Genomic DNA, 10,624 nt, shown 5'->3' on the forward strand with positions numbered 1-10,624 from the left:
TGCTGGCAAATTGAATTAATTGCCATACATATTACAGGGCTGCACAGAGTGCTTGCATCTTAAATGATACTCAAGCAAGTAGGGATTTTGTCTTGTGGCATGTATGTACAGTAAAGATGTGGTATAGAACACCCAAAGTTCTTATGAATCCTCAAGAAAGCACTTGGAAATAATGGCCTTTGCATGTATGCTAAAGCTCTTAAAAACACTACTACATTTAAATACCAGTAATTGCAAATTTATTGCACAATTTAAGAAAATCTTGCACAATTAAAAGAGAAAAAGTAGAAATTAACCTCCAAGCAACAATATATTTAAATCATTTATTGAAATTCCTTTACATGACGGAGAAACTGCAGTTTATAACATGAAGGCAAATATGTGTTGTGATGTTAAGAATAGCAAAAAATAGCTAGCTCAAATGTTGGGTATCAAATGGAAAAATCTGCACATGGCTCAGTGAGTGATAGTTTGGCCCCACTCATCTGTGCCAGCAAGGCATGCTACCCACAACATGGAGAGAGGAGATTGAGGGGGTATGTTGTGCCTGAGAGGGAACCCTTCCTCTCCATTCATGCCTGAATAATAAAGCCTCATTCTGATCCAGCAGGAGAGGCATTTGCACATCTTTCTAAGGGATTACATGCTAGCACCATGATCAAGTCCCAGGTTGGATTCTTCTACAGGAATGCTTCAAGTGATATCTAATATTTAACCATAATTGAGACATTTAGAAACAACCATGCTTAGACCTGATATTTATAATAGCTACTTCCCCCATTTTGTAGCAGTGTATCTTATTTAACTCTGTGTGCTTTAAAAATTATCATCAGATTTTCCTTTTTATCTTTCCTATCTCATAGGTAAAAGTCTTGGTCACAAATCCATCCTGTTACACTCTGTAAGGAGGATGGCCGTTTTCCCAGGATAAACCTCAGTGTCTTCCTTAAGCACTGGAACAGAGAAGAGCCCTACATCTTCTGTTAGAACATGTCTCCATGCAGCAATCTTCTTGTATACTTTCAATAAATTCACTAGAGATGTGAGATCAAGCAAAAACCTTTCTACCATGAAGATGTGCAGAAATGAAGGTGAACCCCAGTAACCTGAACATCAGGCTGAAAGAATATGGCAAAATACGATGCAGTATAGGTCAAAATATAGCATGTATTCCTGTACATGATGAGAGCACTCACTACACATAACATTTTAAGCATCTGAGTAGAAAATAAATTAATGAAGAAAAATTCTGTTTCAGGAAAGAGCGAGTATAATGCAACAGATGGATATTTTTAACTCACCACTGTCTAAGTGGGAGGGGCTGCTAACAAGAAAAGATGGCATGTTAATAACCCAAAATATGGTCATGATCACTTGTGTATGGAATTACGGGATCAGAAATTCACAAATATATCTTTTGGCAGTACGGCAGACCTCATCCACCCACTTGCCTTGTGTTGAAGAGAAGACACAATTTTCACGCTTCCCCCCGTTTGGCTGGGCATGATCCCAATTGAAGTACTGTAGAGCCATGCCATTAACATCAACAAACTTCCCTTCATTTACCATGTCATTGACACCTAGCCAGAACTCAGACCCTCCAGGCATACTGTTCTTGCCATAGTCGCGGAGAGTATTTGTTTCATCGCTATTCCTTGGGATAGCCAGTGTCCCTCCCTTGGCTATGCAGTCTTCATTGGCTTCATGAAAATGCTTGGTGCCTTCTGATATGAGGTAGCACTTCTTATGGGCCTTTGTCCCTCGAAGACAGACTGTGAATAGATATTAGTTTGCAAATTCAGTAAAAGCTTGAGCTTTAAATGATGTTTCCTAAAGCGTGATTTTCTAAAGGTGTCTTGGTGGTTAAGCAATCAGTTGCTCAGCAAGTGAAAAGATCTTGCACCTGAAGAGTGGGTCTGCTACTCCTGTTTATGTAGTATCTTGTATGCAGCCAACATGCCAGCGTGCCTTTAGGAAGTCTAGATGGCTCACAGACACACTGTGGGGTCCTGTGGGGTGTAAGAGTTGGCCAAAATCTGAGCATGCTCTTAGGGCTACTGCAGAAAAGTCACTTAAGAGAATGGATAGATAAAGTTGTGATCTTAACACCATCAGGTACTTTGGAAAATCTTTCCTGTGTTTACTTTGATGAACCTGAAGCATGATTTAAGCCTCAGATTCCTACTTTAATTTAGGTTTGCGGGGGTTTTTATGTTTGAGTTTGGGTTTTTTTAATTTAATTTGGCTACTTCTGAACAATAAAATATAAACCAGGCCTGTTGTCAGTATGTCTTATCACTTGTTTCTGTAAATAGTCCTCTTTTAACATGTCTTACCTTATTTCATCTCTTAAAACTGGTGCAATGGGTAGGTATGGATGTTCATAGTGTAGGCAGATGTGAGTTAATCGTTAGGAAATCTATACTTGGCTTTATACTAAACAGGCAGATCAAAGGTCTTTTCATATTGACGGTATTCAAGTTCCAGAGTAAAGCATTATGCATTAAATAGGCCTATTTCATAGCAAGGAAATACTAGAAATGCTATTTTAAGTATGTCCGGCTTGTCAGAAAAATATTGATTTGAAAATCATAATGCAAATCTCTTTCTGAGTGATTGACAAAAGTATATTCCCACCTGCAGAGAAGAGTTCTTTAGTTCTTAATTTCTGGTCTTTCCAGCAAAGTGTATCCCTTCAAACTCAAATGATGTAAAGTGACTTAGATCTATTAAAACTTTCTAAAAAGCGTACTGAGTTTGCGTGACAATCTGAACCAAGTAACATAAGCATCTGCATTTAAAATCTGTTTGGACTTAGTTCTTCTGGAACATATCAGGGAAGTCTTGATGTAAAGCACAAGTGTACTGAAACATGAATTTGGCATCTGCTCTGCAACTGGAATTGCCTTGCAGAACTGCTCTCAGAGTTCTTCCAGCCCAAACTGTGCGGGCAGGCTTGCAGGAGTCAATCTTCAAGCTTCACTTTCCAGCTCTCCTAATGCACGTATGTTAACAACTGCCTCTCCCAAGAAAAGTACTTACAAGAACAGAACCCACCTCATAGGAGTATTTCTTCTAAGTTGAGAAAGGTAGCAAAGAGCTTCAATAGACTACTAAAATACTTATTTTTGGAATCTTGCATCTGCCTGCTTCCAGGCCATTTCATTTATTGCTTAAACTCATCTTGTACTTAAATAAGAACAGTCATGAAACAATATGAACATCTTCTGTCCTGATGTTTTCTATAGTCTGTTTCTAATTCCTGTCATCTGATCTAGTAAAAAAAAAAAAAAAAAAAAAAAAAAAAAAAAAAGTAATAATGTATCTGATCAACAGGATATGGAAATTCACTCTGGACCAAATCCTACATGCCTCAGTTCTTTAGCATCTCCAGTTCTAGCAGTCATTGCATTCCTTAGCTGCATTTTCAAGATCATCTTTTTATGCTGGGACTTATCCTTCAAACGTCATCCTTTCCAAGTGCTAAGCTAGACAGTGGTCAAAGAAAAGTAATTAGAGTACTTGCTAAATTTTGAATTCTTTAACAAATTTATATTCATGGGAAAATCAGAGACTTAATCTATTTCAACAATTCTGCAGTAATGATGGAGACTATTCCTCTTTAGGGAGAAAGTTCATGCTGCTAAATGGCATATGGCAACATTTCACGGTATGTAGAAAGGAGAACTAGGAAATTCAAAAAGAAAAAGAAGGAATCAGAATGTCTTGAAAGCTCTTATAAACTAAAAAAAGAGTTACTTTTTAAACTATCATAAAGCCATTAACAAATGCAGTCTGAGCTAGAGGGGTGATAGGTCTCTTTTTTGCCAAATTTGGAATCCATTTGATCAGTGTGGGTTCTGAATTTAGAATAGAACTCAAAATAAGTTTTGAGGATAGCAGATCTCCTGCCTCTGGTTTCATTTCTAAGCCACTGCTTGCTTACTCTCAAGCTTCTTCTGGAAGCAATACAAGAACTACTTTTAAACAAGAGTTACTTGTCTAGCACAGGTTTCCTCTTTTAAGAAATTTCTATAGTCCTCTTATGAGAAATTTATAAGAAAAATATTTAGTAAAGCTCAAAAAGCTCAATGCTTCCCAGGATGCAAAACAAGACAAACCCGCATATTACCATCCCTAAGCAAAATATGTTCTGTTTCATGTGAATGATGTCATTTCCTCTGTAGAGTCCTCTTGAATATGTTTAAATGTCAGGCTTTGTGTCAACAGCTGTGAAAAAGAAGAACTGTCTAGTAAGTGTGCACATATTTATCCTTATTTTGCTTGGAAATTTCCATCTAACTATTGAAGTATTTAAAGGACTGCGTGTTGATACAGAATATTTCTGGACTCTCAGTGAATACTACTTTGAGGTTTTAGAGTAACATTCACATCTGAATGTTGCAGTTTCCGCCATTTAGGATGACTCAGTCCTTTAAGCTTTTTTTTTTTTTTTTTTTTGGATATTCTCAGCCTTTACAGTGACTGTTTTTGTTTTAATAGTTAGCCCATGTTCGTATCCAAGCTGGGAACCCAACTTACTGACCATTTAAGCTCTGAAACCCAGCAACTATGCCTACTTCTGGTTATGCCTAACATGCACAAGAATCACAGCTAGAGGTTGTGCATAGCAAAGACAATGGTAGTTCTTACTCCAGAAAAATTATTGCTCTTAGTGAAGAATCACCACATGTGTACCACTAGTTCATACTTGCTTTTGCCCAAATACTTTCTTCAATTCTTGTTTCATCAGTATAGCTGTATCATGCTATGCTCTAAGAAGCCATATTCATCAGTCTCAAATCACCTTTAAAAAGATGATTGAGACTGCAGAGTGTGAGAGAGAAGGCAGTGGTAACTTTTGGATGCCACTGGTCAGGATAAGCTGCTTTACGGTAACTTTTGGATGCCACTGATCAGTATAAGCTGCTTTACCTGATTGAAGTGCTTGCATTTCTTTGAGAGCATTTACTTCTCGCCACAACTTGTCAATCTGGGTCTTGAGGTCATCTTTTTCTTTAATGAAAGAAATACAGAGAAATAAGCAGGTATGCATGCAAAAAAAGTTATTTTTTTCATTTTAACAACTGTTGAGTTTCTGCATTGCCAAGACGTATTTTGCCATTTTAAAGCATCAGTATTCTAGCTGCCCATCTCTAGTTTATAGCAAAATTTGCCTGTTTACATTTGAACCTGTATGCTGTGGTGTGTGGGTGTACGTGTACATGTCTGTGTATATATATATGTCATAAAAACAAAAGCAGGACAGAAGATTCTGTGTACACATAAGTTTTACACGGCTTTCTTTTTAACACAGCCAGGGATAGCCCATACAATCTAAGTTTGATGTCTAAATGCATGCAGACGAGCTTGCTGAGCTACAATCTCCCCTCCCCAGGGGGAGCCTTCCTTCCCATTGATGATTCGAGTCACCCACATTCAGCCCACGTCACCATTTTGTGACACTGACAGAAGTACCAAAAAGATGATGAGATAAGAAAGGATGCTAAATTGCACATAATAATTCCTTTTTCATGCTCTCTTTTGCATATTTTTCCTCTTAATCATTCTAATGGCCCACCGCAATCAAACAGATAGCAGACAGGATTCCATTACACAAGTTTACAGTTTGATTGCAGTGGTAAGCAAACCTTCCAGAAGCCTCAGTAATGAGCAGGAGGAATAAATAGGCTCTTTCACAAGCAGCAGAACTAACAAAGCCACAGTTCCTACAGATCGTGTTACATCACCTAATCCTCCAGCTCCACCCCAGAAAGCTTGTCCCTTCTCCATACTCCCTAATCAGAGGGGATTGACCTCAGCTGTCCTTTATGTTCCCCATGGCAGGACTCCCAGTCCGTGTTCTTCCCTATGACTCCCAGTTCCCAGTAGTCTCTCCATGATCCTTCTCTGCTTTGAAAGAGGTAAAAAGCAGAACAGATGAGCTCCTGGGACTATTGATTTATTTATTTATTTAGTAGTAGCACACTTATTTATGCAGATCTTTTTTTTTTTTTTTTTGCACCCACATCCTGAATTTCATAATTTTGGGTAACTTATCCTCAGAACACCCATTATTTTGACAAACTGTTTCAAATGCAGAAGTTATCAGTGGAAAGCAGACAGAAAAATGTGCTGGCAGCACAAGGGTATATCAAGCTAAGAACTGAAAAGATTCAAAGGGAAAAATAAAAATATGTAAGTCTATAGCTCCAAAGCAGTATAACTGTGCTGTACAGTGGCTTTATCAAGGCTCCATATTTTCCACTGACAAGGAGCTTAAATATTTGCCATTAGTGTAACCTCCATCATGCGCACTTCTACTAGAAATAAGCCCTTAAATTAAGTACACAGACCTTTCCAAACAGTCAGTGGTTCTGTATTTGCTCTGTAATCTTTGCTCTGGGAATTTAATCCTTCTTTTGGGAATTCTTTTTTATTAATTTGACTTGCAATTTCACCATATTGCTCATACAAGTAGTATCCCACAAATATTACACAGACATTTTGTTAAAATTAGGAAAAGGACAAAAACCTGAACAATAACCCTTGAAGACTTAATGTTTTATTCTGCTCTTTTCCATCATATGTACGTGAATTTCCATTCTTCTGCTCTTAATCAATATAACTGTGTAACTAGGAATGATTGGCTGGAGTCTTCTCAGCTTTACCTTTGTATCATAAATAATGTCAGCTGTTAACAGAGATGAACAGCCATAAAAGAGCAAGATATTTTTTAAAAGCAATGCAGCTTTATTTCTATAATTCATTCTAGCACATCATTCTTGGCTTTACTAACTCACATAAAAATATTTGAAAGACAGGCATAATATAGACTTGACTATCATTAGTTAATAAACATTTGAATAGTGCTACTTTCTTACTCACACAATGTTAAGTACATAGTAACCTTGCACAGTCTATAAATCTCTATCCCTTCTCCCAGTTAAAACCCAGTACCTTTCACTCTACGTTTGCTGTGCTTCCTAGCTTTGACTTTGGAAGCCTGGCTGATGGTCTGATCCAGCAGTAATATGCTTATGAGTAGAAAAATCATAAGTCCAGTTTGTGCCATCTCTCCTTTAAAGAACTTCACAAAAATCTTCAAGAGATTCTCTTCAGCAGCTTTGAGAGCAAGTCACACAGACACATCACAGTCAGGACTGACTGAGGTCAGTTTTATAAAAGTGTAGTGACAGGGTTGGCTGTGCTCCTTGCTTACGAAATGTGTTTAATACTGAAGCTGGCTGCAGCATAAGGTGCCCCCTTGTTCTCACGTCTCTTCTGAAATTCCTGTTTCCTTTTTGGGTTCAACTGAGACAGGTTGCTTTAAGGGCACTGAACAGTGCTTCGATTGCTGCAGATGAATGCCATTTCTTCAGAGATAACACTATCTTTGAAGCATAACGGTATGCAAAAGCAGAGGGATGCTCAAAAATGCCTTGTGTAACGCCAGCCTCAGGATGGGGGTAGCATGTCTCTGTCCCATGCTGATTAAGTATGGACAGTGGTCATGATCTTATTTACACTGAAACAAAAAAAGATGTTGTCCCTTAGTAAACATGGCAGCCACACACACAGAGAATATATATCACATTGTCAGATGTTCATTAATGATTTTATTAAGAGTTCATAAATACCTGCTAGATATTACTGTGCTTCTGAATAAGAACATTATGTGCTATCAGCAGGGTCTAGTTAGGGGAACAAAAGATCTTTTACACTCTTACAATACTTCCCAAATCCTCAGTACATGGCCAGGGCAGGAGATACTGCTTACAGCAAAGTACAAGATACTGGAAGCAGGACAGTGCTATCTAGACTATGGAGAGGTGTCTGCATTTGGAGCTCTTCAATTTGCCTTGAGACTGAGATTTTTGGGAGTGCCTTTAAATTGGGATTGCTATAAGCAATATCACCTTTCACTCAGTTTAGTGGATAAATCAGACTTTCAACAAGAGGGTTTGTTTAAAATGCTGACACTGAAGTCATTGTTGAGCAAGGGGTGCAGGCAGGAAAACTTTATGCCACTCTGAAGCTATGATTCCAGACCCCTCTTTGCCATCTGCCTTGGTTCCATTCTAGTCATATTATCACTGTTTTTCTTCTAGAACTGTAACAGCAAGAGACTTATTACTTTATTAAAAGGAAGCTGAGATTTAGAGGCATGCTGTTTTACTACATGAGTGCATACTGGCTTTTTTCTAACCACATAGATTCTAAAATCACTGCAGCACTCGTAATGTAAAACATACCTACACCAGCTGTTTTAGATACCTCCAAACAACTAATTGGATTCTCCATAGCTGGTACACATCTATTAATCATGAACTAATACTTTATAAACTTTTCATAAATTCAGTGATTTTCTAAAACTTGTTTCCAGTAGTTTGCTTCAAAGTATTGAAGTACGTTGCATTGTGTAGAGAAAATTAGGAACAGTGCTAAAAGAACAGTCTGAAGCTCTGTTTTGAGCTTAGGACTTATCAACAACAACTAAGAAAGCAAGTTTAACTTCTTGTATACAGCGTGTGAGCAGAAGAGTCAGGGAGAAGCCGAAATATTTTGCTTAGAATATTTAAACTCCCAGTGCTAGAGTGAGGAAGCAGAAAATGGAACCTTATGGGAGGCCTAGAGCCCCTCCAGAGTAAATACATTCTCTGTGTATGGTCTAGAAACTGGCATAACAATGTCATTTAGAGCTGTAATTTTTCTTTTACAAGTATAGTTAGAGTAATATCATATGGCCCAGAGAGTGAACAAAGTTACATATATATGAAAGTAATTTTTCTTGGGACAAATTAGTCCTCTTTCTGTATGAGAATGTGCTATACAAATATAAATACTCATACTTTTATAGCTGTGTCCAGACTAAGATATGTTTGTGCTCTTTATTCACACCAGTATAGTAGAACTGCATAAAGACAAAGCTGCAGTTTTTCTTGAATTATTTGGTTTGAAAAGAAACATTTTGCAGAATTCAGAGCTGCTGTACTGCACAGACACCTGGGTGGTTTTCTGGCTCCTGATTCCCTGCCTCATTCCCTTTGCTTTCAGACAACTGAACCATTCAAAGCTTAAGCAACCTTTGGTGAAAAGTTCATTTCAGTTTTTACACAGAGTCTCTTCAAGTTAAAAAGTCTATTCCCCTCAGAGACAGTTCCACCTTTATGTGCTCCTGTAAACTGGCTCAGAAAAACTCTTTGTACAGCTGTTTTTCCTTTCCATTCTCAGCCATCATTGAGTTTGTGGAAAGAACATGCAACTGGGCACAGAGTATGAGAAGTCAGTGTGAGACGTGGACTGGATGCTCGGCTGAGATCCTGAAATAGTCTGGCTGCAGCAGTAATTTCCTGTTATGAGGAATAGGATCTATGCAGGAGGATCGTGTCTTTTGTTATCCCCTGAGGTAGTAGAGCTACAAGAAGAATAATACTTGCAATAATATCTTTAAAGAAAGATAATGTGGTATCTTGAAAAGCAAACCATGCACAAATTGTGTTTTACTGATGGCTCCCTCCAGGTTTCAGAATTGATTGCATCATGGTCTGTTGGACCAAGTGGGAAACTGAGGGCTGTGTCTGCTGCTGAAATCTGAGCAACTGTTTCTGCAGCATTTCAATTACAGAAATCTCAGCTCAACGTAAGATTTGGAAAAGAAGCTTGTACATGGGTAATTATTTTCCTGTTCTACTGAGAGTATAAACAGAAAATGAGAACTGATCAGAGCTGTTGCCAGCCAAAGGAATTTCAGGTGGGGTAAATCCAAGAGCCAGTGTAGCCAACAGAGGTTGATCGCCTCCCAAGCATCAGTTTTTATGAATGATTTGGGTAGTATATGGGATCCATGGGTTGATTTTCATTTGTTTAAACTAAATGCAAGAGATTTTGCAAATTCTGCTAACCCAGGATTATGTCATGCTTGGAAAAATACAGTGTGCTTGATTTCTTTGGCCTTGAAAAGTCTTAAAAACTCCTTCTTAAGGATTTTGTCTCCGTCGAACCAGGTACGAGGCAGGTCTATGGCTAACATCCCAACACCAAGGTTATTTGGGGGAAATTTGTACAAGTAAGCTGTGTATTTGGAAAAGGGAAGGGCTAACCTTATGGTATGTGAGGTTCTGTGAAAATTCTTAATGATATTTTGGGTTTGTACAGTTGGTTCAATGTTTTTCTTGTCATATAAATTTGCTTTTTTAGAAGGAAATTTGCTAGCTATAAGGGTTTTGCTATGTCTGTTAAAATTAAAGGAAGATACCAGTCTATTGCAAAAACAGGCTGCCCACCAGTGACCTGCACTGAAAGTCGCGGAGTGTTGAAATTAGGGCATTTACATCTTCCTTAGGAGTATAAGACTACTATCCCAAATGCATCCTCACCTTGACACTGATAATGGGATTGATGAGCAGGCTTTTCTAGTTTTCTTTTTCAGTTCAAACATAGCTGCTTTAACTACAGGTTTGCTGCTTTTCATTTACCACACAGTAAATCCAAGCATTTTTACTTCAGAAAATGAAGAAATTTAAGATATAAATAATAGGTGTACAGAAAAGATTAAAATGAAAACATTTTGAATGTTTTTGAATGAGTGTTTTTGTATCTTTTGTTTGGCGCCTTTGCCATA

General features: G+C 37.9%; 1 protein-coding gene across 2 annotated transcripts; it reads right to left on the reverse strand.

Annotated features, from left to right (window-relative positions):
- Nucleotides 1-352: 352 nt before the first annotated feature.
- On the reverse strand, nucleotides 353-7,111 carry CLEC3A (C-type lectin domain family 3 member A). Of its 2 annotated transcripts, none has more exons than XM_042877194.1 (3): nucleotides 6,961-7,111; nucleotides 4,936-5,016; nucleotides 353-1,772 (listed from the first exon to the last, which is right to left on the reverse strand). In XM_042877194.1, the coding sequence occupies exons 1-3, from the start codon at nucleotides 7,073-7,075 to the stop codon at nucleotides 1,387-1,389; spliced, it is 582 nt and encodes a 193-aa protein (XP_042733128.1). In that variant the 5' UTR covers nucleotides 7,076-7,111; the 3' UTR covers nucleotides 353-1,386. The 2 variants fall into 2 exon arrangements, 1 of the variants encoding a protein (XP_042733128.1); XR_006180220.1 differs by lacking the exon at nucleotides 6,961-7,111 and adding an exon at nucleotides 5,818-5,827 and having other exon boundaries at nucleotides 1,758-1,772; nucleotides 4,936-5,010.
- Nucleotides 7,112-10,624: the final 3,513 nt, after the last annotated feature.

Source organism: Lagopus leucura, unplaced genomic scaffold, assembly GCF_019238085.1.
Source record: "Lagopus leucura isolate 7727_CA_CO unplaced genomic scaffold, USGS_WTPT01 Super-Scaffold_100017, whole genome shotgun sequence".
Classification (NCBI taxonomy): domain Eukaryota; kingdom Metazoa; phylum Chordata; class Aves; order Galliformes; family Phasianidae; genus Lagopus; species Lagopus leucura.